The sequence below is a fragment of the Panulirus ornatus genome, chromosome 42, assembly GCF_036320965.1.
Source record: "Panulirus ornatus isolate Po-2019 chromosome 42, ASM3632096v1, whole genome shotgun sequence".
In the NCBI taxonomy this organism is placed as follows: Eukaryota; Metazoa; Arthropoda; class Malacostraca; order Decapoda; family Palinuridae; genus Panulirus; species Panulirus ornatus.
The window spans coordinates 17616397-17644328 of NC_092265.1; the positions used below are offsets into that span (position 1 = coordinate 17616397).

The 27932-nt window shown below is 46.7% G+C and overlaps 1 protein-coding gene across 1 annotated transcript in view; it reads right to left on the reverse strand.

The window, feature by feature from the left end:
* Positions 1 to 540: 540 nt before the first annotated feature.
* The window catches only part of LOC139761947 (organic cation transporter protein-like), a 145038-nt gene continuing 117646 nt past the window's right edge, over positions 541 to 27932 (reverse strand). Inside the window, exons 9-13 of the mRNA XM_071686654.1 lie at positions 23287 to 23352; positions 22453 to 22646; positions 17329 to 17408; positions 8422 to 8606; positions 541 to 1049 (exon numbers count right to left, since the gene is read on the reverse strand). Of these exons, the coding sequence (XP_071542755.1) occupies positions 909 to 1049; positions 8422 to 8606; positions 17329 to 17408; positions 22453 to 22646; positions 23287 to 23352 (666 nt within the window). The 3' untranslated portion in view covers positions 541 to 908. The remainder of the gene's footprint in view (positions 1050 to 8421; positions 8607 to 17328; positions 17409 to 22452; positions 22647 to 23286; positions 23353 to 27932) is intronic.

Below are 27932 nucleotides of genomic sequence, written 5' to 3' on the forward strand. Positions count from 1 at the left end.
CAGAAATGTGAAGCCACACAACTGTCAACCGGACTACGAAGAGATGATTATTGACCAGACAATACAAGACAAACAACTAAGAAGAGAACTACAGTTAACTACAGAGAAAAAGGCTCACCAGAAACGACCCAGTGTGAATTTAGCCGTCGAGAATCTCCCTCTGGTGTACTACCGAAGAATTTGGCCAGGTTCTGTTGGTAGGATGCCGTAAGTCGAAGTTTGACGGTAAGATTCAATGTTGCCTTCTGTCTCGTTGTCCCAAAATCGTGTTGCTAGCAGGAAGCTTTCCAGCCGACATCGATCCAGAGCCCGTATTACAGACCCACATGATTACTCATGAAATGAATCCAGAGAACAATACTTTGCATTCGGGATGAATCCTTGGACTCTACACCGCTGCGGTTGAGGGAAGGCAGAACACACGTGTGGCTCATGATGCCACTGCACTTGCATGAGCTAATGTCTCGGTGAAAGAGAATGAGAAATGATTCACAATGAAAGGAGGATTTCTAGATAGTTCTTAAGAACAAAATTAAGATCAAGTATTTAGCTTAGTATTGAAAATTTTCTTTCCTTCCCTGCCACAATCACATCACGTCTCCTTCATCTCCACTGATATACTATCTGACCTCAATATCAACTATCTAATTTCTGTCTTTAACGAGTGACTCACTCTGTCGTCTGGCTACACTTGTACGACATTCAGGCTAGATTTGCCCTTCAGTTCCTCAAGATGTGTAATGTCATAGATTTGCTTCCACTTCTTTCTTTTCTTTACGTTTTCCTCTTTCTCTCGGACTTCAGGTTCTCCTCTTCCTTTGCACTGGTCTTAAGTTACCCAGATCTCAGACCAGGTTTGATGTGTTTCAGGTGTCCTGGTCAAGGGTCTCTAGTTGCCACTCTGGCCTCTACCTGGGCATGGCCTCCACTTCCTCCACGGTCTCCGGCAGTCTGGTCTTGCCGGTCTCAGGCAGCAGGAGGGCGAGCAGACCAGCGGCGAGGGACAGCAGTCCGAAGACCGTCGAGGGAACCGCGTAGTGGACCTCCCCCTGAAGGAACACGTCAGATGGTTAGTGATGGTCTCTCTCTCTCTCTCTCTCTCTCTCTCTCTCTCTCTCTCTCTCTCTCTCTCTCTCTCTCTCTCTCCATGAAATGCTTGGAAATTACCGTCCTTTAAGCCTCACGTCAATTATATGTAAACTTCTGGAGTTGAATATAGATAGAATTCATACTACAATCAACAAAGTCTGATCAGTAATGCACAACATGGTTTTAAAAGGCGTAGATCTTGCTTTACAAACCTTTTTGAATTTTACCATAAATCATTCAATACGCACAACATAGCTAAAGCAATAGATACATTTATAAACTTCCAAAAAATCATTCGACCAAGTCCCGCAAATTATGCTGATACATAAAGTACAGGTCCTGCATGGGAAATTGGACAGAAGCCTAGTCGCGTGATCGGAGGCAGAGTCGTAGTCAGTGTGGTCACCCCTAACTCGAGAAGCCTCCTGGGGTTACGTCTTTAGGCGTGTACTTTTCATCATTTATATCAGTAATATTGACGTACGTCTGAATAAATCAGTGACCAAATCTAAGATGACACAAAGATCGGCAATGCCATATCGACTAAAGGTAGGGTAGGCTAAAATTACCAGAGGATCTAGATGATATACCCTCAGTCGTCGAGTATATATATGGCAATTGCCACTTTACCTCAACATATATCAGCTGTTACAAGTAGGAAACCTCAATAAGAAAGTCGATTATGAACTGCTGGGCCATAAGATAGATAGGACACCCCTGGTGTGAGGGATCCAAGGGTCACTGTCTCCAACAACCAGCGATTCTCCCAACACTGCCATGAAACTGTCAGAAAAAAGCAAATAGGATGTTAAGATTCATAAACATGAAACTTGACATACAACAGCAGGGATGCGCTGTTGCCATTATGCTTTAGTTAGACCCCACCTCGAGTACGTAGTGCAGTTCTAGGCCCACCGCGTAAGTAAGGATGTTCTTAAATTGGAGGCACTGCAGCGAAGAGCAACCAAATTGATTCCTTCCTTACGTAACCAACCATACGAAGACAGACTGCGGCAAATCAGTTTAATATCTCTAAGCAAAGGGCGGCTCCGAGACATGTTGAAGGAGAGAGAGAGAGAGAGAGAGAGAGAGAGAGAGAGAGAGAGAGAGAGAGAGAGAGAGAGAGAGAGAGAGAGAGAGAGAGAGAGAGAGAGAGAGAGAGAGAGAGAGCCTTTGCTTTGCTTTCCTTTACTTTTACTGCTTTTAAGGGGATGACTGCATCTTTTTCATCAGTGTTAAGGCTAGACCACTTCGGTTGAACCGTGGCTCTGTGTGGTCTGCGTATCTATGTAATTCTATGTACAACTCTGTCTTCATAAAATCATTCACCCTGAGCCAACAGTGGCAAGGAGATGAATGGAGGACCAACTGCTTCATAGAAAATGGAAAGGAAGAGGGATAACTAGTAGATATGACGTGGATGATGATGACGACGAGGACATGAGGAAGGATCGAAGTTGACATCTGTAACATCCAGAAAGATCTTGGGGGTAAGGCATGGATGGTGAAGGTGGTGAGGCATGGGAGGTGCAGGTGGTGAGGCGTGGATGGTGTAGGTGGTGCAGGTGGTGCGGCATGGGTGGTGCAGGTGGTAAGGCGTGGATGGTGTAGGTGGTGCAAGTGGTGAGGCATGGATGGTGCAGGTGGTGAGGCATGGATGATGCAGGTGGTGAGGCGTGGATGGTGCAGGAGGTGAGGCATGGATGGTGCAGATGATGAGGCGTGGGTGGTGCAGGTGGTGAGGCGTGGGTAGTGCAGGTGGTGAGGCGTGGTTGGTGTAGGTGGTGAAGGTGGTGACGCGTGGATGGTGTAGGTGGTGAAGATGGTGAGGCATGGGTGGTGTAGATGATGTGGCGTGGATGGTGAAGATGGTGAGGCATGAATTTTGCAGATGGTGAGGCGTGGATGGTGCAGGTGGTGAGGCATGGGTGGTGCAGGTGGTGAGGCGTGAGTGGTGAGGGTGGTGAGGCGTGGATGGTGTAGGTGGTGCAAGCGGTGAGGCATGGGCGGTGTAGATGATGAGGCATGGATGGTGTAGGTGATGAGGCATGGATTTTGCAGATGGTGAGGCGTGGATGGTGCAGGTGGTGAGGCGTGGGTAGTGCAAGTGGTGAGACGTGGATTGTGCAGGTGGTGAGGTGTGGGTGGTGAAGGTGTTGAGGCTTTGATGGTGAAGGTGGTGGGGCGTAGATGATGTGGATGGTGAAGATGGTGAGGCGTCGGTGGTGCAGGCGGTGAGGCGTGGGTGGTGGAGGTGATGAGGCGTGGGTGGTGCAAGTGGTGAGGCGTGTGTGATGCAGGTGGAGGCGTGGGTGATGCAGGTGGTGAGGCGTGGGTGGTGCAGGTGGTGAGGCGTGGATGGTGCAGGTGGTGAAGTGTGGGTGGTGGAGGTGGTGAGGCGTGGATGGTGCAGATGGTGAGGCGAGGGTGGTGCAGGTGATGAAGCATGGATGGTGAATGTGGTGAGGCGTGGATGGTGAAGGTGAGGGGCGCGAGTGGTGCAGGTGGTGAGGCGTGGATGGTGCAGGTGATAAGGCGCAGGTGGTGAGTCGTGGATGGTGCAGGTGGTAAGGCGCGGGTGGTGCAGGGGGTGAGGCGTGAGTGGTGCAAGTGGTGCAGGTGGTGAGTCGTGGATGGTGCAGGTGGTGAGGCGTGGATGGTGCAGGTGGTGAGGTGTGGGTAGTGGAAGTGGTGAGGCGTGGATTGTGCAGGTGGTAAGGCGCGGATGGTGGAGGTGGTGAGGCGTGGATGGTGCAGGTGGTGAGGTGTAGGTGGTGAAGGTGGTTAGGCGTGGATGGTGAAGGTGTTGAGGCGTGGATGGTGCAGGTGGTGCAGGTGGTGAGGCGTGGGTGGTGCAGGTGGTGCAGGCGGTGAGTCGTAGGTGGTACAGGTGATGAGGCGTAGGTGGTGCAGGTGGTGAGGTGTGGATGATGCAGGTGGTGTGGCGTGGGTGATGCAGGTGGTGAGGCGTGGGTGGTGCAGGTAGTGAGGAGTGGATGGTGCATGTGGTGAGGCGTGAATGGTGCAGGTGGGTGAGGCGTGGATGGTGTAGGGGGTGAGGGGTGGGTGGTGCAGGTGGTGAGATGTGGATGGTGCAGATGGTGAGGTGTGGATGATGCAGGTGGTGAGGCGTAGATGGTGCAGATGAGGGGCACGGGTGGTGCAGGTGGTGAGGCATGGATGGTGCAGGTGATGAGGTGTTGGTGGTGGAGGTGGTGAGGCGTGGATGGTGCAGGTGGTAAGGCGTGGGTGGTGCAGGTGGTGAAGCGTGAGTGGTGCAGGTGGTGCAGGTGGTGAGTCGTGGATGGTGTAAGTGGTACAGGTGCTGAAGCATAGGTGGTGCAGGTGATGAGGCGTGGATTGGTGTAGGTGAAGAGGCATGGATTTTGCAGATGGTGAGGCGTGGATGGTGCAGGTGGTGAGGCGTGGATGGTGCAGGTGGTGAGGCGTAGATGGTGCGGGTTGTGAGATGTGGGTGGTGCAGGTGGTGAGTCATGGATGGTGTAGGTGGTGCAGGTGCTGAGGCATGAGCGGTGCAGATGATGAGGCGTGGATGGTGTAGGTGATGAGGCATGGCTTTTGCAGATGGTGAGGCGTGGATGGTACAGGTGGTGAGGCGCAGATAGTGCAGTTGGTGAGGCATGGATGGTGCAAGTGGTGCGGCGTGGATGGTGAAGGTGGTGGGGTGTGGATGGTGCAGGTGGTGCAGGTGGCGAGGCACGGGTGGTGCAGGTGGAGGAGTGGGTGATGCAGGTGGTGAGGCGTGGGTGGTGCAGGTGGTGCAGGCGGTGAGGCGTGGGTAGTACATGTAATGAGGCATGGGTGGTGCAGGTGGTGAGGTGTGGATGGTGCAGGTGGTGAGGTGTGGGTGGTGGAGGTGGTGAGGCGTGGATGGTGCAGGTGGTGAGGCACGGGTGGTGCAGGTGGTGAGGCGTGGGTGGTGAACGTGGTGAGGTGTGGGTGGTGTCGGTGAGGCGTGGATGGTGTAGGCGGTGAGGCATGGGTGATGCAGGTGGTGAGGCGTGGATGGTGCAGGTGAGGGGCGCGGGTGGTGCAGGTAATGAGGCGTGGATGGTGCAGGTGGTGAGGTGTGGGTGGTGGAGGTGGTGATGCGTGGATGGTGCAGGTGGTAAGGCGCGGGTGGTGCAGGTGGTGAGGCGTGGATGGTGCAGGTGGTGAGGTGTGCGTGGTGCAGGGTGTGAGGCGTGGGTGGTGCAGGTGGTGCAGGCGATGAGGCGTGGGTGGTACAGGTGATAAGGCGTGGGTGGTGCAAGTGGTGAGGTGTGGATAGTGCAGGAGGTGAGGCATGGGTGATGCAGGTGGTGAGGCGTGGATGGTGTAGGTGGTGAGGCGTGAATGGTGCAGGTGGTGAGATGTGGGTGGTGCATGTGGTGAGGCGTGGATGGTGCAGGTGGTGAGGCACGGGTGGTGCAGGTGGTGAGGCGTGGATGGTGTAGGTGGTGAGGCGTGGATGGTGTAGGTGGTGAGGCGTGGGTGGTGCAGGTGGTGAGGCGTGGATGGTGCAGGTGGTGAGGTGTGGATGATGTAGGTGGTGAGGCGTGGATGGTGAAGGTGGTGAGGTGTGAGTGGTGGAGGTGGTGAGGCGTGGATGGTGCAGGTGGTGAGGTGTGGGTGGTGGAGGTGGTGAGGCGTGGATGGTGCAGGTGGAGAGGTTTGGGTGGTGCAGGTGTTGAGGGATGGGCGGTGCAGATGGTGAAGCGTGGGTGGTGCTGGTGGTGAGGCGTGGGTGGTGCTGGTGGTGAGGTGTGGGTGGTGGTGGTGAGATGTGGATGGTGCAGGTGGTGAGGCGTGGGTAGTGCAGGTGGTGAGGCGTGGGTGGTGGAGGTGGTGAGGCGTGAATGGTGCAGGTGGTGAGGTGTGGGTGGTGTAGATGGTGAGGCGTGGGTGGTGCAGGTGGTGAGGCGTGGGTGGTGCAGGTGGTGGGGTTTAGATGGTGCAAATGGTGAGGCGTGGATGGTGTAGTTGGTGAGGCGTGGGTGGTGCAGGTGGTGAGCCGTGAGTGGTGCAGGTGGTGGCGTGGGTCTTGCAGGTGGTGAGGATTGGATGGTGCAGATGGTGAAGAGTGGGTGATGCAGGTGGTGAGGAGTGGGTGATGTAGGTGGTGAGGTGTGGATGGTGCAGGTGGTGAGGCATGGGTGGTGCAGGTGGTGAGGCGTGGATGGTGAAGGTGGTGAGGTGTGGGTGGTGGTGGTGAGGCGTCGATGGTTTAGGTGGTGAGACGTGGGTGGTGCAGGTGGTGAGGCGTGGATGGTGCAGATGGTGAGGTGTGGATGATGCAGGTGGTGAGGCGTGGGTGGTGGAGGTGGTGAGGCGTGGATGGTGCAGGTGGCAAGGCACGGGTGGTGCAGGTGGTGAGGCGTGGATGTTGCAGGTGGTGCGGGTGGTGAGGCGTGGGTAGTACATGTGATGAGGCGTAGATGGTGCAGACGGTGAGATGTGGGTGGTGCAGGTGGTGAGGCGTGGGTGGTGCAGATGGTGAAGCGTGGATGGTGCAGGTGGTGAGATGTGGGTGGTGCAGGTGATGAGGCGTGAATGGTGCAGGTGGTGAGGCGTGGGTGGTGCAGGTGGTGAGGCGTGGGTAGTGCAGGTGGTGAGGCGTGGGTGGTGCAGATGGTGAAGCATGGATGGTGCAGGTGGTGAGATGTGGGTGGTGCAGGTGATGAGGCGTGAATGGTGCAGGTGGTGAGGCGTGGGTAGTGCAGGTGGCGAGGCGTAGGCGGTGCAGGTGGTGAGGCGTGGATGGTGCAGGTGGTGAGGTGTGTGTGGTGTAGGTGGTGAGGCGTGGGTGGTGCAGGTGGTGGGGCGTGGGTGGTGCAGGTGGTGAGGTTTAGATAGTGCAAATGGTGAGGCGTGGGTGGTGTAGTTGGTGAGGCGTGGGTGGTGCAGGTGGTGAGCCGTGAGTGTTGCAGATGATGAGGCGTGGGCGGTGCAGGTGGTGAGGATTTGATGGTGCAGATGGTGAAGAGTGGGTGATGCAGGTGGTGAGGAGTGGGTGATGCAGGTGGTGAAGCGTGAGTGGTGCAGGTGGTGAGGCGCGGGTGTGCAGGTGGTGAGGTATGGGTGGTGCCGGTGGTGCAGGTGGTGAGGCGTGGGTGGTGCAGGTGGAGAGACATGGATGATGCAGGTGGTGAGGCGTGGATGGTGCAGGTGGTGAAACGTAGGTGATGCTGGTGGTGAGGCGTGGATGATGTAGGTGGTGAGGTGTGGGTGGTGCAGGTGGCGAGACATGGGTGGTGCAGGTGGTGAGGCGTGGAAAGTGCAGGTGGTGAAATGTAGATGGTGCAGGTGGTGAGGCGTGGATGGTGCAGGTGGTGAGGTGTGGGTGGTGCAAGTGGTGAGGCGTGGGTGGTGTTGGTGGTGAGGTGTGGGTGGTGCAGGTGATGAGGCGTGGGTGATACAGGTGGTGAGGTGTGGGTGGTGCAGGTGGTGCAGGTGGTGAGGTGTGGATGCTGGAGGGGGAGACAGTGGTGTGGGTGATGTAGGGGGAGACAGAGGTGTGGGTGATGTAGGGGGAGACAGAGGTGTGGATGATGTAGGGGGAGACAGAGGTGTGGGTGATGTAGGGGGAGACAGAGGTGTGGGTGATGTAGGGGGAGACAGAGGTGTGGGTGATGTAGGGGGAGACAGAGGTGTGGGTGATGTAGGGGGAGACAGAGGTGTGGGTGATGTAGGGGGAGACAGAGGTGTGGGTGATGTAGGGGGAGACAGAGGTGTGGGTGATGTAGGGGGAGACAGAGGTGTGGGTGATGTGGGGGGAGACAGAGGTGTGGGTGATGTAGGGGGAGACAGAGGTGTGGGTGATGTAGGGGGAGACAGAGGTGTGGGTGATGTAGGGGGAGACAGAGGTGTGGGTGATGTAGGGGGAGACAGAGGTGTGGGTGATGTGGGGGGGGAAGGTGTGGTTAGTGTTGGGGGAGGGGGGTGTGAGTAGTGTAAGGCGGGGGGGGGGGGGGGAGAAGAGCTGAACAGAAAAATAGAAGTATAAGGAAAAGATACGAGGAAGATCACTTTGAAAAACACAGGCGGATGCAGAGGAATATAACGAGAGATGCAAATATACAGAAGGAGAAAGCAAGAAACAGTGGAAGTATTTATTGGCAGAAGGAAAATAAAAAGACAAAAATATAATCTAGGAAAAGATAAACCCTAAATCAATGAGGTGGAAGATGGATACAGTGAAAACGAAACGTAGAGAAATGTAATATATCTTAAAATCAAGGAATAGAAACATGTGGTGGACAGGTTGAAAACAACCAAAAGACAAGAGGTGTAGAATCATGTACATTCTTAACTAGTTTCAGTAGGTCTTACCAGGAGGTCGACGATGAAGGGAGCGATAGCAGACCCGAGCCTGGCACAGACGGAGGAGGTGCCCAAGGCCACGTTCCTCACACCTGTCGGCACCAACTCCGTCGAGTAGATAAAGACCAAGGCAAAGGCGGCTGAGTTGAAGAACCTGCCTACTGTGGTCAGGATTATGTTCAGCCACACTAGTTCTGTGGAAGGACATCATGGTTTCATAATCATATTCATACGGGCAGGATTTCTCTCTCTATATGAATATATGCAGCAGAAAAACCTAGATGTTCTGGCTCCCAGTGAAGTAAATCTCAAGGAAATGGGAAAAAATGGTTTGGAAAGTGCCAGGAGTAAAGTCTGGGATTCGTGTGAAGTTGGGTGGCACTTCTGGTGAAGGATGAGTTATGGGAATGTGGGGAGGAGTATAAGGCTATGAACCTCAGACTGATGTGCGTAGAAAATGTAGTTGGATTACGAGAGGTGTAAGATTACTGGTGCAATGTACCTGGTAACGAAAGAAGTGAGGAAGAGAGGCGCGGGTCTTACGAAGAGCTACGTGAGTGCGTCAGCGAACTGATGTGAGGGACTGGGTGACAATTACGAATGACATGAAAACAAGAGTTGGCGATGTGGCAGTTGAGGTTATAGTTGAGGGGCACAGAGTAACCACGTTGAATAAAAAATGGCTGAACTCTGTGCCGAGAAGGAAATGGTGCTGAAAATGAGGGACATACATAAGTATACGTGGGTCAGTGAGTACGATGGTAAGCGGGCATTAATGGAATACGTCCTAACTGATAGACGTGATAGAGAGACTTTGGACATAAGTATGTTAACAGGGGGACCTGGCAGGATGCCTGATATCTTCTTGGTGGAGACGAGGCGAGGGTGAAACTTTGCAGACGTTTCAGGAAAAGAGGAAATGATATTGTTGAAAAGAGGGTGATGAAAGTGAGCGAACTTTGTTTAAAGTCTTGTATTAATACGGAATCCATTTACATCCATATCTTACGGGATAATCCATTCCTATCCTTCCCTAAGTACAAAGATTGGGTGAAGAATGGTGGAATGTGAGAGCAAACGAAACTAAGGGGGTGGATGAAGAAAGCGAGGTATCTAGGGAAACTCTGCTTACGTGTACAAGGGAAGTGGGTGGCATGCAGAGGGTGGGATGTGGGCGTGTGAGAAGGGTAGCGAGTGGTGTCATAAGGAAGGTGTTAGTGAAAAAGAGTTAAAAGGGCGTTTAATACGAGCAAGGAGTGCAGGTCTTTGGAAAAACGCCTCACCTCCACGGCCGTCCACTTTCTCAGAAGCAAATACAACAAAGCCGCAAAACAAACCAGAGTACCCGCAGAATCATTGACTGCCACGCAACCGTAAATACTCAACACCTACAACATGAAACAAAGGTCCTCCAAATACAGTCCCACTCCAGGATTCTCAACACTCAGTTCTTCTCAGCATTACTAGACTCTTCCCGTGCAGACCACTCCATAACTAACCACTGATCTCCACATTGAAATGAAAAGCTTATCCCTACCACACACTCCGGCAACCCAAACATAGAGATCCCCCAATCACCAAGCGCAACACTGACAAATATGCAGACCGAAATAGCTCGACAAATACTAAAAAACAGCTCTCCCAACGCAGTCTTAAACATCAGCCTACTAGACGTGTAGAAGGCCCGCACCCCAAGACATACGTGAGTCCTGCTGTCTTGTTTGTGCTCTGGACGCCGCCCGTCCATACCACTTTGCAAACACTGATTCAAATTATTTCAAGACCTTTCATGCTCTCGATCCAACTACCACAATGAAGACCCTGAGCATTTACCGCTGAATCTTTTTTTCATACGCATTTGCCATTTCCCGCGTTAGCGGGAAATATATATATATATATATATATATATATATATATATATATATATATATATATCCCTGGGGATAGGGGAGAAAGAATACTTCCCACGCATTCCTCACGTGTCGTAGAAAGCGACTAAAGGGGACGGGAGCGGGGGGCCAGAAACCCTCCCCTCCTTGTGTTTTAACTTTATAAAAGGGGAATCAGAAGAAGGAGTCACGCGCGGAGTGCTCATCCTCCTCGAAGGTTCAGATTGGGGTGTCTAAATGTGTGTGGATGTAACCAAGATGAGAAAAAAGGAGAGATAGGTAGTATGTTTGAGGAAAGGAACCTGGACGTTTTGGCTCTGAGTGAAACGAAGCTCAAGGGTAAAGGGGAAGAGTGGTTTGGGAATGTCTTGGGAGTAAAGTCAGGAGTTAGTGAGAGGATAACAGCAAGGGAAGGAGTAGCACTACTCCTGAAACAGGAGTTGTGGGAGTATGAGATAGAGGGTAAGAAAGTAAATTCGAGATTGATGTGGGTAAAACTGAAAGTTGATGGAGAGAGATGGGTGATTATTGGTGCATATGCACCTGGGCATGAGAAGAAAGATCATGAGAGGCAAGTGTTTTGGGAGCAGCTGAATGAGTGTGTTAGTGGTTTTGATGCACAAGACCGGGTTATAGTGAAGGATGATTTGAATGCAAAGGTGCGTAATGTGGCAGTTGAGGGAATAATTGGTATACATGGGGTGTTCAGTGTTGTAAATGGAAATGGTGAAGAGCTTGTAGATTTATGTGCTGAAGAAGGACTGGTGATTGGGAATACCTGGTTTAAAAAGCGAGATATACATAAGTATACGTAAGTAAGTAGGAGAGATGGCCAAAGAGCGTTATTGGATTATGTGTTAATTCATAGGCGCGCGAAAGAGAGACTTTTGGATGTTAATGTGCTTAGAGGTGCAACTGGAGGGATGTCTGATCATTATCTTGTGGAGGTGAAGGTGAAGATTTGTAGGGGTTTTCAGAAAAGAAGAGAGAATGTTGGGGTGAAGAGAGTGGTGAGAGTAAGTGAGCTTGGGAAGGAGACTTATGTGAGGAAGTACCAGGAGAGACTGAGTACAGAATGGAAAAAGGTGAGAACAAAGGAGGTAAGGGGAGTGGGGGAGGAATGGGATGTATTTAGGGAAGCAGTGATGGCTTGCGCAGAAGATGCTTGTGGCATGAGAAGCGTGGGAGGTGGGTTGATTAGAAAGGGTAGTGAGTGGTGGGATGAAGAAGAAAGATTATTAGTGAAAGAGAAGAGAGAGGCATTTGGACGATTTTTGCAGGGAAAAAATGCAAATGAGTGGGAGATGCATAAAAGAAAGAGGCAGGAGGTCAAGAGAAAGGTGCAAGAGGTGAAAAAGAGGGCAAATGAGAGTTGCGGTGAGAGAGTATCATTAAATTTTAGGGAGAATAAAAAGATGTTTTGGAAGGAGGTAAATAACTTGCGTAAGACAAGGGAGCAAATGGGAACTTCAGTGAAGGGGCCTAATGGGGAGGTGATAACAAGTAGTGGTGATGTGAGAAAGAGATGGAGTGAGTATTTTGAAGGTTTGTTGAATGCGTTTGGTGATAGAGTGGCAGATGTAGGGTGTTTTGGTCGAGATGGTGTGCAAAGTGAGAGGGTTAGGGAAAATGATATGGTAAACAGGAAAGAGGTAATAAAAGCTTTGCGGAAGATGAAAGCCGGCAAGGCAGCAAGTTTGGATGGTGTTGCAGTGGGATTTATTAAAAAAAGGGGGTGACTGTATTGTTGACTGGTTGGTAAGGTTATTTAATGTATGTATGATTCATGGTGAGGTGCCTGAAGATTGGTGGAATGCTTGCATAATGCATTTTGTACAAAGGCAAAGGGGATAAGAGTGAGTGCTCAAATTATAGAGGTATAGGTTTGTTGAGTATTCCTATGAAATTATATGGGAGGGTATTGATTGAGAGGGTGAAGGCATATACAGAGCATCAGATTGGGGAAGAGCAGTGTGGTTTCAGAAGTGGTAGAGGATGTGTGGATCAGGTGTTTGCTTTCAAGAATGTATGTGAGAAATACTTAGAAAAGCAAATGGATTTGTATGTAGCATTTATGGATCTGGAGAAGGCATATGATAGAGTTGATAGAGATGCTCTGTGGAAGGTATTAAGAATATATGGTGTGGGAGGCAAGTTGTTAGACGCAGTGAAAAGTTTTTATCGAGGATGTAAGGCATGTGAACGTGTAGGAAGAGAGGAAAGTGACTGGTTCTCAGTGAATGTTGGTTTGCGGTAGGGGTGTGTGATGATGGTTGTTTAATTTGTTTATGGATGGGGTTGTAAGGGATGTGAATGCAAGAGTTTTGGAAAGAGGGGCAAGTATGCAGTCAGTTGTGGATGAGAGAGCTTGGGAAGTGAGTCAATTGTTATTCGCTGATGATACAGCGCTGGTGGCTGATTCGTGTGAGAAACTGCAGAAGCAGGTGACTGAGTTTGGTAAAGTGTGTGAAAGAAGAAAGCTGAGAGTAAACATGAATAAAAGCAAGGTTATTAGGTACAGTAGGGTTGAGGGACAAGTCAATTGGGAGGTAAGTTTGAATTGAGAAAAATTGAAGGAAGTTAAGTGTTTAAGATATGTGGGAATGGATTTGGCAGCCGATGGAACCATGGAAGCGGAAGTGAATCATAGGGTTGGGGAGGGGGCGAAAGTTTTGGGAGCCTTGAAGAATGTGTGAAAGTCGAGAACATTATCTCGTAAAGCAAAAATGGGTATGTTTGAAGGAACAGTGGTTCCAACAATGTCATATGGTTGCGAGGCATGGGCTATAAATAGAGTTGTGCGAAGGAGGGTGGATGTGCTGGAAATGAGATGTTTGAGGACAATATGTGGTGTGTGTGGTGTGAGGTGGTTTGATCGAGCAAGTAATATTAGGGTAAGAGAGATGTGTGGTAATAAAAAGAGTGTGGTTGAGAGAGCAGAAGAGGCTGTTTTGAAATGATTTGGTCACATGGAGAGAATGAGTGAGGAAAGATTGACAAAGAGGATATATGTGTCAGAGGTGGAGGGAACGAGAAGTGGGAGATCAGATTGGAGGTGGAAAGATGGAGTGAAAAAGATTTTGAGTGATCGGGGCCTGAACATGCAGGAGGGTGAAAGGCGTTCAAGGAATAGAGTGAATTGGAATGATGTGGCATACCGGGGTGGACGTGCTGTCAGTGGATTGAACCAGGGAATGTGAAGCGTCTGGGGTAAACCCTGGAAAGTTCTGTGGGGCCTGGATGTGGAAAGGGAGCTGTGGTTTCTGTGCATTATACATGACAGCTAGAGACTGAGTGTGAACGAATGTGGCCTTTGTTGTCTTTTCCTAGCGCTACCTCGTGCACATGCGGGGGGAGGGGGTTGTTATTTTATGTGTGACGGGGTGGCGATGGGAATGAATAAAGGCAGACTATGAATTATGTACATATGTATACATGTTTATGTCTGTGTGTGTATATATATGTATACGTTGAGATGTATAGGTATGTATATTTGCGTGTGTGGACGTGTATGTATATACATGTGTATGTGGGTGGGTTGGGCCATTCTTTCGTCTGTTTCCTTGCGCTACCTCGCTAACGTGGGAGACAGCGACAAAGTAAAATAGATAAATGAATAAAAAAATAACTCGTGGGTAAACATTTTACCTCGAATGAGGAGAAATACTTCTTCAGAATGATCTTTAACATCAGAAATGATTCACCACTTGGAGTAGCAGTACCATACATAAGTTTAGATATAGACTTTATGAATATATTTCTTCATACCCACGACTGACGTTATTTTTACCTCCATAGATATTTATGAAAACTATTTGGTTTTTCTCTTTGAAATATCTTTGTGCCTTTTATGCTATTACCTCATTACTGTATGAGTCTCTGATGTCCACTATTGTAAACAGCCTCGAAAGGACGCAGCGGTATTTTATTTTTTGAATCAATTTGTATTCCTTTGCTGTCATTTCTTGATATCCTCGTTTGCACTCTTTTTAATCTAATCATATCTTTTCAAATACCCTATTCAGAACACTCTTTGCACACCATTAACTGATGTTTTGTAGCAGATTCAACTTCTCCCAAACCCGTTTTTTCACTCTACCAAGTTTCACAAGTTTTCCTCGACTGTGCTACGCTTCTCCTTCCACAATCTATACACGCACCATCGCCACCTTCCCTGTATGTAGACCTAACGAGCCTCCACATCACCCCAACCACACACTGTACCTTGTCGGATCCTCCTACCTTTCCATCTACCATCTCTTGGAAGTTGAGTATCACACTTTCATTTCAATTCCTTCTCATTTACATTTGTCGTCTATTACCATCTGTCATGGAAGGAACCTACATATTGACACCATAACCTGATAAACCTCCTACCCTTAAGCCTCTCCTAGACAGCAGCTAGTGCAAGCCACCCATCATATTCCTTCTCTTCGGACAAGATTCAATTATGACCTTGTATACCTTTGTCTTCTTTTTGTCTACAGCATGTATTTATGTCCATTCATTTATCCATCTGAAGTTGCAACAAGACCCTTAACTAAGTATGGGTTCTGGTGTTAACCACGACCTCATTCTGAGAGCTCCTGCAGCTTCAAGGCTGCGCTACTTCCAGTAGCAGGGAAAAGATGGACCCCTTTAGAATGAAAGTTTTATGACGAGACAGTACTCCCAGTGATAGCCTAGTCAGACGTAACTTTTAACTCGTGGTGCAACCTCATGCAAAACAGAATCCGGCTGCACTAACTTTGTTATACGTACGTACAGTATGTACAACATTCCTGCCTGCTGATGCACGTAATCCATGCATTTTTCACCCATATAATTTGTACCCGCGACCCCCATACCCACCTATCACTTCCTCTCGCATTGCCTCCTTAACCCTTACTTCGAAGAACGTCAGAACGATCCGAAATGAAGAGACTTAATGGTCCATAACGAGTATATCTTTTGGAGGAGGAGGTTAGTCATGTCTTGAGGTCATGATCTTATCTGAGGTCATAACAGGGTAGTATAGCTGAAGGCAGCTCCCCATCCACCACTCCATCTGACGCAATAGCCACCAGGAAAAGAGCAAAGAAGGAATACCATGTTCTATGGGGATTATATACTACCATGGAAACTTGATAGGAAAGTGTGAACGGGAAATTACCCAGTCTGACTACACAGTTTCTACCCTGGGCCTACATCTTCTATCACTTTCCAATTCCCTCCCGAACGGCATCCTTAACTTCCCCTTCAGTATCACAACATGGTTTTTATGGAGTCACTACAGACATTCTCGATCTCTCACACACGTGTACTGCTCAAACAACAATTATGTGATGACAGACTTGCAGTGAGGCACCTCTCCAAGCCACTCATTCTCCACCTCCAGCAGTGCCACACCTCACACGTAGCTGCCTGCATCGTTACTCACACGTTACTCATTCCCATCCAAAGGTTCACCGATTCTTCTCCTACTTTCACAGAGAAATCAGTAATAAGGAGATAGAACAATCGAACCTACAACACCTTCTCTCTTATACACAGTAGCTACAACCCTACTCTGAAGGAGAGCCAGGATCAGGGGGTACGTAGTGTTGTATATAACATTTATGGCAACGACCTACACTAACCTGACCTACAACAGCCACAACTACAACAGCTTCTTGCCTGCAAAAGTCACAACCTGAACTACGTCATCTATAGCTTTGCTTTCATCAGTTACAATTAGGCCTACAACATCGACCTCTTTACCTAAAACAGTTACAGTCAGACTAACAACAGCTACAACTTTACCTTCATCACTGATAATCTGAACTACAACAAGTACAAATTTACTGACAACAGCAACAACGTGACTCACAGCAACTACAACTTTAACTATATTTGATATTAACAACAACAACAACTTGACCTACAACAACAACTACTAAACCCAAAACAACTGAAGCCTAACCTACAACGTCTAAAGCTTTGCCTACAACATCTACAAGCTAAACTGCAACATCTACAAATTGCCTGACATGATACAATATTAACCACAACAGTTATGACCTTTACAACCGCTAAAATCCGCTCTATAGCACATAAAACCTGTTTTACAACCGAAATTACAAGAACCACAATTTCAACAACAAAAGTTACAAGCATACCTACAAATACTACAACCTTATCTACAACAGTTATAACTTCACTTACAGCTGCTCCAACAGGTACAGCCTGATCAATAACAGCTGTGAGCTTTTCTACAAATTGCTCTACATCAGCTACAACCTTAACAAGAACAGCTATAACATAACCCATAACAAGAACAACTTCAGCAGCAACAGTTACAACCTGACATACAACAGTAAGTATTAAACCTACAAAAGCTCGCAACTTTACCTGCAAGAGATAACATATCTACAACATCCATCAAGATGATTTTTAGCCCTTGTACATCTATATGTCTGTGTCTAACAGCTACAGCTTTATATCAGGCAGCTACAACCTTTCGTCTAACAGCTACAACTTTACATCTAACAATTACATCTAACAGCTATAACCTGATGTCTATCAGCTACAACCTTACATCTATCAGCTACAACTTTACGTGCATCAACTACAACCATATGTTTATCAATTACAAGCCAATGTCTGTTAGCTACAACCTTGCGTCTATCAGCTGCAGCCTTACATCTAACAGCTACAACCTTACGTTTAACAGGCACAACGTTACATCTAACGGCTACAGTCTTACGTCTAATATCTACAACATTATAACTAACAACCGCAACTTTACATCTAACAACTACAACCTTATGTAGAACAGGCATGACTTTACATTCAATAGCTACAATTTAATGCTTAACATCTACAACATTATATCTAACAACTACAACCTTACATCTAACAACTACAAGCTTTGTCTAAAAGATAAAGAAAGCCTACATTTAACATCTATATCTTAATGTAGAACAAACACCTTACCACTAGAATCTTACATCTAACAGCTACAGCCTCATATCAACAACTAGATCCTGACGCAGAACTACACCCTCACCTTTGGGTACAGTCAGGATGAGGAGTAAGGCGACACCGGAGATGACACACACGCCACAAAGGTTCACTCGGCGACCCAACCTTCAGAAGCAAAAGGGTATTAACGTGCTTATAGTGGTACACACTCAAGAACAATACGTATAACAATGAGTTGTCTAAACGAATGGAGCAACAATTATATCTCATAAGCCTACTGAATATTTCATTTATCATATTATACTTTGTCGCTGTCTCCAGCGTTGGCGAGGTAGCGCAAGGAAACAAACGAAAGAATGGCCCAACCCACCCACATACATACACGTCCACACACGGCACATATACATACCTATATATCTCAACGTATACATATATATACACACACAGACATATACATATATACGCATGTACATAATTCATACTGTCTGCCCTTATTCATTCCCGTCGCCACCCCGCCACACATGAAATGACAACCCCCTCCCCCCGCATGTGCGCGAGGTAGCGCTAGGAAAAGACAACAAAGGCCACATTCGTTCACATGCAGTCTCTAGCTGTCATGTATAATGCACCGAAACCACAGCTCCCTTTCCACAACCAGACCCTACAAAACTTTTCATGGTTAGGTTAGGTTAGGTTACCCCAGACGCTTCACATGCCCTGGTTCAATCCATTGACAGCACGTCGACCCCGGTATACCACATCGTTCCAATTCACTCTATTCCTTGCACGCCGTTCACCCTCTTGCATGTTCAGACCCCAATCACTCAATCACTCAAGATCTTTTTCACTCCATCCCTCCACCTTCAATTTGGTGTCCCACTTCTCGTTCCCTCCACCTCTGACACATATTCTATTTGTAAATCTTTCCTCACTCATTCTCTCCATGTGACCAAACCATTTCAATACACTCTCTTCCGCTCTCTCAACCACACTCTTTTTATTACCACACATCTCTCTTCCCTTTCATTACCAACTCGATCAAACCACCTCACACCACATATTGTCCTCAAACATCTCATTTCCAACACATCCACCCTCCTCCGTACAACCCTATCTATAGCCCACGCCTCGCATCCATATAACATTGTTGGGACCATTATTCCTTCAAACATACCCATTTTTGCTTTCCGAGTTAATGTTCCCGCCTTCCACACATTCTTCAACGCTCCCAGAACTTTCGCGCCCTCCCCCCCACCTTGTGACTCACCTCCGCTTCCATGGTTCCATCCGCTGCCAAATCCATTCCCAGATATCTAAAACACTTCACTTCCTCCAGTTTTTCTACATTCAAACTTACCTCCCAACTGACTTGTCCCTCAACCCTATTGTACCTAATAACCTTGCTCTTATTCACTTCTACTCTCAGCTTTCTTCTTTCACTCACTTTACCAAACTCAGTAACCAACTTCTGCAGTTTCTCATCCGAATCAGCCACCAGCGCTGTATCATCAGCGAACAACAACTGACTCACTTCCCAAGCCTGTCATCCACAACAGACTGCATACTTGCCCCTCTCGCCAAAACTCTTGCATTCACTTCCCTAACAACCTCATCCATAACATCACGCACCCCCGCCGCAAACCTACATTCACTAAGAACCAATCCCTTTCCTTTCTTCCTACTCGTACACAGCCTTACATCCTCGATAAAAACTTTTCACTGCTTTTAGCAACTTGCTTCCCACACTATATACTCTTAATACCTTCCGCAGAGCATCTCTATCAACTCTATGATATGCCTTCTCCAGTCCATGAATGCTACATACAAATCCATTTTTTTTTCTAAGTATTTCTCACATACATTTCTCAAAGCAAACACCTGATCCACACATCCCCTACCACTTCTGAAACCACACTGGGCTTCACCAATCTGATGCTTTGTACATGCCTTCACCGTCTCAATCAATATCCTCCCATATAATTTCCCAGGAATATTCAACAAACTTATACCTCTGTAATTTGAACATTCACCTTTATCCCCTTTGCCCTTGTACAATGGCACTATGCATACATTCCGCCAATCCTCAGGCACTTCACCATGAGCCATACACACTTTGAATATCCTCACCAACCAGTCCACAACACAGTCACCCCCCTTTTAAATAAATTCCACTGCAATACCATCCAAACCTGCCGCCTTGCCGGCTTTCATCTTCCGCAAAGCTTTCACTACCTCTGATTACCAAATCATTCTCACTTCGTACACCATCTCGACCAAAATACCCTATACCTACCACTCTATCATCAAACACATTCAACAAACCTTCAAAATACTCACCCCATCTCCTTCTCACATCATCACTACTTGTTATTATTACCCCATTAGCCCCCTTCACCGATGCTCCCATTTGTTCTCTTGTCTTACGCACTTTATTTACCTCCTTCCAAAACATACTTTTATTATCCCTAAGATTTAATGATACTCTCTCACCCCAACTCTCATTTGCCCTCTTTTTCACCTCTTGTATCTTTCTCTTGACCTCCTGCCTCTTTGTTTTATATATCTCCCAGTCATTTGCATTATTTCCTTGCAAAAATCGACCAAATGCCTCTCTCTTCTCTTTCACTAACAATCTTACTTCTTCATCCCACGACTCGCTACCCTTTCTAATCTTCCCACCTCCCACCTTTCTCATGCTACAAGCATTTTCTGCGCAAGACATCAGAGCTTCTCTAAATACATCCCATTCCTCCCCCACTCCCTTTACGTCCTTTGCTCTCACCTTTTTCCATTCTGCACTCAGTTTCTCTTGGTACTTCTTCACACATGCCTCCTTCCGAAGTTCACTTACTCTCACCACTCTCTTCACCCCAACATTCTCCTTACTTTTCTGAAAACCTCTACAAATCTTCACTTTCGCCTCCACAAGATATTGATCAGACATCCCTCCTGTTGCACCTCTCAACACATTAACATCCTAAAGTCTCTCTTTCACGTTCCTATCAATTAACACGTAGTCCAATAACGTTCTCTGACCATCTCTCCTACTTACATACGTATATTTATGTATATCTCTATTTAAACCATGTATTCCCAATCACCAGTCCTTTTTCAGCACACAAATCTACAAGCTCTTCACCATTTCCATTCACACCACTGAACACCCCATGTACACCAATTATTCCCTCAACTGCCACATTACTCACCTTTGCATTCGAATCACTCATCACTATAACCCGGTCTCATGCATGGAAACTGCTAACACACTCACTTAGCTGCTCCCAAAAGACTTGCTTTTCATGTTCTTTATTTCTCCTGCCCAGGTGCATAGGCACCAATAATCATCCATGTCTCTCCATCCACTTTCAGTTTTACTCATATCAATCTCTCTCTCTCTCTCTCTCTCTCTCTCTCTCTCTCTCTCTCTCTCTCTCTCTCTCTCTCTCTCTCTCTCTCTCTCTCTCTCTCTCTCTCTCTCAACTCTATCATATGCCTTCTCCAAATCCATAAATGCAACGTACAAATCCATTCGCTTTTCTAAGTATTTCTCACATACATTTTTCAAAGCAAACACCTGATCCACACATCCTCTACCGCTTCTGAAACCACACCGCTCTTACCCAGTCTGATGCTCTGTACATGCTTTCACCCTCTCAATCAATACCCTCCCGTATAATTTTCCAGGAATACTCAACAAACTTATATCTCTGTAATTTGAGTGTTAATTACAGCGCTGGTGGCTGATTCGGGTGAGAAACTACAGAAGCTGGTGACTGAGTTTGGTAAAGTGGGTGAAAGAAGCAAGCTGAGAGTAAATGTGAATAAGAGCATGGTTATTAGGTACAATAGGGTTGAGGGACAAGCCAATGGGGAGGTAAGTTTGAATGGAGAAAAACTGGAGGAAGTAAAGTGTTTTAGATATCTGGGAGTGAATTTACCAGCGGATAGAACCATGGAAGCGGAAGTGAATCATAGGATGGGGAGGGGCGAAAGTTCTGGGAGCGTTGAAAAATGTGTGGAAGTCGAGAAAGTTATCTTGGAAAGTGAAAATGGGTATGTTTGAAGGAATAGTGGTTCCAACAATGTTATATGGTTGCGAGGCGTGGGCTATAGATAGTTGTGTGGAGGAGGGTGGATGTGCTGGAAATGAGATGTTTGAGGAAAATATGTGGTGTGAGGTGGTTTGATCGAGTAAGAAATGAAAGGGTAAGAGAGATGTGTGGTAATAAAAAGAGTGTAGTTGAGAGAGCAGAAGAGGGTGTTTTGAAATGGTTTGGTCACATGGAGAGAATGAGTGAGGAAAGATTGACCAAGAGGATATATGTGTCAGAGGTGGAGGGAACGAGGAGAAGTGGGAGACCAAACTGGAGGTGGAAAGATGGAGCGAAAAAAGATTTTGAGTGATCGGGGTCTGAACATGCAGGAGGGTGAAAGGCGTGCAAGGAATAGAGTGAATTGGATCGATGTGGTATACCGGGGTTGACGTGCTGTCAGTGGATTGAATCAGGGCATGTGAAGCGTCTGGGGTAAACCATGGAAAGCTGTGTAGGTATGTATATTTGCGTGTGTGGACGTATGTATATACATGTGTATGGGGGTGGGTTGGGCCATTTCTTTCGTCTGTTTCCTTGCGCTACCTCGCAAACGCGGGATACAGCGACAAAGCAATATATATATATATATATATATATATATATATATATATATATATATATATATATATATATATATATATTTTTTTTTTTTTTATACTATTCGCCATTTCCCGCGTCAGCAAGGTAGCGCTAAGAACAGAGGACCGAGCCTTTGAGGGAATATCCTCACTTGGCTCCCTCCTCTGCTCCTTCATCAGAAAACCAAAAAACGAGAGGGGAGGATTTCCAGCCCCCCCGCTCCCTTCCCTTTTAGTCGCCTTCTACGACACGCAGCGAATACGTGGGAAGTATTCTTTCTCCCCTATCCCCAGGGATAATATATATATATATATATATATATATATATATATATATATATATATATATATATATATACATAGAGAGAGAGAGAGAGAGAGAGAGAGAGAGAGAGAGAGAGAGAGAGAGAGAGAGAGAGAGAGAGAGAGAGAGAGAGAGAGAGAGAGAGAGAGAGAGAGAGAGAGAGAGAGAGAGAGAGAGAGAGAGAGAGAGAGAGAGAGAGAGAGAGAGAGAGAGAGAGAGAGAGAGAAACTTACTTTTGGATTGTCCAGGAGACGAATATGTAGGAAGGAATCTCAACGACCCCGGAGAGGATGGTAAGGATGTAGACTGAAGCGTTGATGTTGCCACCGCTGAAGAGGAGACCGAAGTAGACCATACTGATGACGAACCACTCGAAGAACATGATGAAGCACCGCCGGCGCATGTTGCGGGTCCTCAGCAACGATATCTGAGGTAGAGCTTATGGTGAAGGCGGGCAAGTGTGAGAGAGGTGGTCACTGTGACAGGTGGTCATGCGAAGATCAGACAGTGACGACTTCTTCTTGTAGATGGTGTTTAGTATCGTGATGTGGGCATAGGAGATGGGCAAGGGAGGTGGGCGCAGAAGAGGTTTACGGTAGGTGGTTATGAAACAGATGGTTGGGATGGTTGGCTGTCGCTTTTGTTTATCGTAATGAAGAGGGTTCAGGTCTCTGGTGAGAGGACAAGAGCTAAAGAAGGTGTAGCACTACTCCTGAAGCAGGAGTTGTGTGAGTGTGTTTCATGTAGTGCAAAGAAGTAAATTCTAGATTGATGTGGGTAAAACTGAAATTGGATGGCGAGTGATATGAGAGTTACAGCACTTACCACAGAGGTGATGTGGAGAAGCATCAGTACAGGAGATTGGAGGGTTCTGGCCGACTGTTATGTGGGGGTATATTATAACGGGAGATTGTAAATGGGAGAGGTGATCTGTCTTTTCCTTCCTTTGTTTCAGTAATCGTGAGGCAGTGCGGGTAAGGTAGGCAGTTATATTAGAATTAGCTGAATTTTTTTGTTTTGTTTTGTGACAGTACGATTAGGATGGTGCGTCTAAGGAGGGTACTTACGATATTTTTGAAGAAGTTAAGGAACCTTTGCCATACATTGCCCTGCGTCGCTGTCGCCTGGCACCTCTGCGGACAAGGTGTGAAAACGTTTTATTTTCCTTAAATATATTTCATTACGTGTACCGGTAAAGGTAATCACCATGGCTGCAATCTAATGTTTATATATTTGAAAAATAATGATATATTTCTTATAATTGGGGTTTTTCACTTTTTTGAGGAGTGGAGTTGTGCGGTGTCTCATCGGCACAACAATAGAAGACAATAGAGGACAGTGGAGCAGAGAGGGAAGACGAAGGGGGAGTGGGAAGAGGTGGAGGTTGGAAGACGGGAGTGGAAACGATGGGACTGGAGGAGAGAAGACTTGGAGTTGGGGTTATATGACGATCAAGATAAGATGTGAGAAAAGTAGAATGAAAGGACAATGACATATATATGTTTTTTAAGTCTAAATTAATGGAATTCATAGAATCTGTTGCGCTCTCTCTCTCTCTCTCTCTCTCTCTCTCTCTCTCTCTCTCTCTCTCTCTCTCTCTCTCTCTCTCTGTTTCTCTTCCTTGATCCTAATCTCTATGATAATCAGTAGATAAGTTCTGAGTTTTCAGCGCATTTCTTGTCCTTATGAAGGAAGGGGACGAAAGAAAGTTTGAAGGCCGGGGGGAGACGCCTGCGTCATTTGAAGTTTAGAGTCTCTCTCAGGACGGTCATGACCTGCGTTCACTATGAGTCTCTGTGTCTCAGCTAAACTTAATGAAGATAATGCGACATCTTTGCAGTAAGTGATTTACTGAAGGCGGTCGGCGCCTCGCCTCCCTAGCATACGTGGTGGTAAGGATCCGGCGCGTGACCAGGCTGTGATGGTATCGATCTGTTTATTGGATCTGTTGTTGGTGTCCCAGGCGACCCTCGCCCCAGTGTCTCAGGTGGCGCCGTAGTGTACTGACGGGGGTTTCACGCCGTCGGCACGCACATCCAGACGCCGGGCCGTGTGGAGACTGACGCCAGAGTATATCCTTGGAGACGAGGGTAGTCTTGTAAGCTTTTGGCTTGGAACATACTATACACATCGGCGCTGATTACGTGATTAGATCAAACTGAGTCATGAATCGAAATCTGAATGACTTAATTACATCTCCTATGTTGCCCTTCCCCAAGTCCAGTTGGGGGCGGGTTCTGTATGTTATTGTCTTTGAAGATAAAGCTCAATGCATGAAAATGGCGCACCATCATGACGGGTCCTGTCTAAAGTGAAAGAGGAAATGATGTCAAAAGTCACAAGCGAGAAAGGAAAATGAGTTGAGGTGTTCCTGACCTGTCCAGCCAGCCTGACACAAAGACGATGGGAGATGAGAGGATCTTCACCAGACAAGACAGGTGATGATGGAGTCAGATCAACACTGCTAGTCATCTGTAAGAATTACGCTCGTAATGACTGCCAACACAGCAGAGATCTTGGTGTTATACGTACAACCACCACGAGAGTAAACAGGATGAAGCAGAATAATCCAGTCAACAACCGACCAACCATAATGAATTTCAATAAGGAAAACAAGGCCAGCTGTAACTCCTCCCTCCCACATCACCACCACCACTACTTCACACCAGCACTCTAGATCACATGCCAAATGGTAGACCCACATGTGCTGTCACAGCAAGTGTCAGCACCGCTGACATCGCAAGAATGTCATCAATTATATCACCACAAGTGATGTCATTCAGTAACGAGTCGACCCAACTCAAACTCTATTCTATATTCAGACTGTAAAGTCCACTACGGACACTATCCTTATCTCTTTGTTAACCCTCAACCCGTCCATCCCAACCTACTCGTCCCCACTCCACTCAACCTGTGCTCCTCACACAACCCCAGACACAGATACATCATCTAGATAGATACCGGCACTACAGGACAGGACAAACAAATATAGCCATGCGTCATTCATAGTGACTAATGAAAAAATGAAGACAAAAGAACTAGGAATTTATTCTGCAAGACTGGTTTCGACAGTGTCTTTTTCAGGAGGATGACGTCGTCGACACATTAGACAAGAATAGATTCCTACCTCTTGCTTTTCCTTTACATTTGCTAACTTTTATGATAGTAACATACACCTTCAAAATGTCACTCTCAGAGCGATAACAAACACCGCCAGTGCAGCACGACCCAGCCTCACCTCATAACCTACTGCCTGAGGGGTAACCAAACTGTGTAGTAAGAAAGCTACAGAGGACCCCAGCTGAGGCAAGTAGCTAACTCTATTCAATATATAAACAAATCTTATTTCATTCCTGCTTATGATGCTGATAACTCTGAGGCCGAAGCATGATGATGCAAATCTGCTGGTCAGTAGCTTTTATCTCAACATACCAAAAGAAGGAACAGAGAAGGGGGCCAGGTGAGGATTTTCCCTCTAAGGCCCAGTCCTCTGTTCTTAACGCTACCTCGCAAATGCGGGAAATGGCGAATCGTATGAAAAAAAAAAAAGATATATATATATATATATATATATATATACATACGAACAAAGTGCATATGAACGCGCACCTTCATAGAACATACAAACTTCCAACAGCCAGGATCGAACCTGGGACCCCTGTGCAACAGGCATGAGCGCTACCGCTGAGCTATGATCGCCCATAATAGGGAATATATATATATATATATATATATATATATATATATATATATATATATATATATATATATACATATATATACACTTTTGCTCTCCGAGATAACGTTTTCGCCTTCCACACATTCATCATCGCTACCGGAACCTTCACCCGCTCCCCTACATTGTGACTCACTTCCGCTTCCATGGTTCCATCTCTGCTAAATCCACTCTCAGATATCTAAACACTTCACCTCCTCCAGTTTTTCTCTATTCAAACTTACCTCCCAATTAACTGTCACTCAACCCTCTTGAGCTTGATAACCTTGCTCTTATTCACATTTACTCACAGCTTTCTTCCTTCACACACTTTACCAAACTCAGTCACCAGCTTCTGCAGTTTCTCACCCGAATCAGCCACCAGCGCTGTATCAACGGCAAACAACTGACTCACTTCCCAAGGTCTCTCATGCACAACAGACTGCATACTTGTCCCTCTCTCCAAAACTCTTGCGTTCACTTCCCTAACAACCCCATCCATAAATAAATTAAACAACCATCGAGACATCACGCATCTTGCCGCAAACCGACATTCAATGGGAACCAATCACTTTCCTCTCTTCCTACTCGTACACATGCCTTACATCCTCGAAAAAACTTTTCACTGCTTTTAGCAACTTGCCTCCCACAACATATACTCTTAATAACTTCCACAGAGCATCTCTATCAACTCTCTCATATGTCTTCTCCAGATCCATAAATGTTACATACAAATCCATCTGTTTTTCTAAGTATTTCTCACATACATTCTTCAAAGCAAACACCTGATCCACTCATCCTTTCCCACTTCTGAAACCACACCGCTCTTCCCCAATCTGATGCTCTGTACATACCTTCACAATCTCAATCAATACCCTCCCATATGATTTCCCAGGAATACTCAACAGACTTATACCTCTGTAATTTGAACACTCACCTTTATCCCCTTTGCCTTTGTACAATGGCACTATGCAAGCATTCCGCCAATCCTCAGGCACCTCACAATGAATCATACATATATTAAATAACCTTACCACCCAGTCAACAATACAGTCACTCCCTTTTTTAATGAATTCCACTGCAGTATCATCCAAACCTGCTGCCTTGCCGGCTTTCATCTTCCGCAAAGCTTTCACTACCTCTTCTCTGTTTACCAATTCATTCTCTCTGACCCTCTCACTTCGCACACCACTTCGACCCAAACATCCTATATCTTCCACTCTATCATCAGACACATTCAACAAACCTCCAAAATACTCACTCCATCTCCCTATCACTTCACCACTCCTTGTTATTACCTCCCCATTATTACCGATGTTCCCATTTGTTCTCTTGTCTTAGCACTTTGTTTACCTCCTTCCAAAACATCCTCTTATTCTCCCTAGATTTAACGATAGTCTCTCACTCCAACTCTCATTTGCCCTTTTTTTTCACCTCTTGCACCTCTTGCCTCTTTCTTTTATACATCTCCCAGTCATTTGCGATATTTCCCTGCAAAAATCGTCCAAATGCTTCTGTCTTCTCTTTCACCAGCAAACTTACTTCATTCCACCACTCATTACCCTTTCTAATCTTCCCACCTCCCACCTTTCTCATGCCACAAGCATCTTTTGTGCAAGCCATCACTGCTTCCCTAAATACTTCCCATTCCTCCCCCATTCCCCTTGCGTCATTTGCGATCACCTTTTTCCATTCTGCTCGATCTCTCTTGGTACTTCCTCACACAAGACTCCTTTCCAAGCTCACTTACTCTCACCACTCTTGTCGCCCCAACATTCTCTCTGCTTTTCTGAAAACCTCTACATATCTCCACCTTCACCTCCACAAGATAATGATCAGACATCCCTCCAGTTGCACCTCTCAGCACATTAACATCCAAAAGTCTCTCTTTCGCGCGCCTATCAATTAACAAGTAATCGAATAACGCTCTCTGGCCATCCCTCCTACTTACATACTAATACTTATGTATATCTCTCTTTTTAAACCAGTTATTCTCAA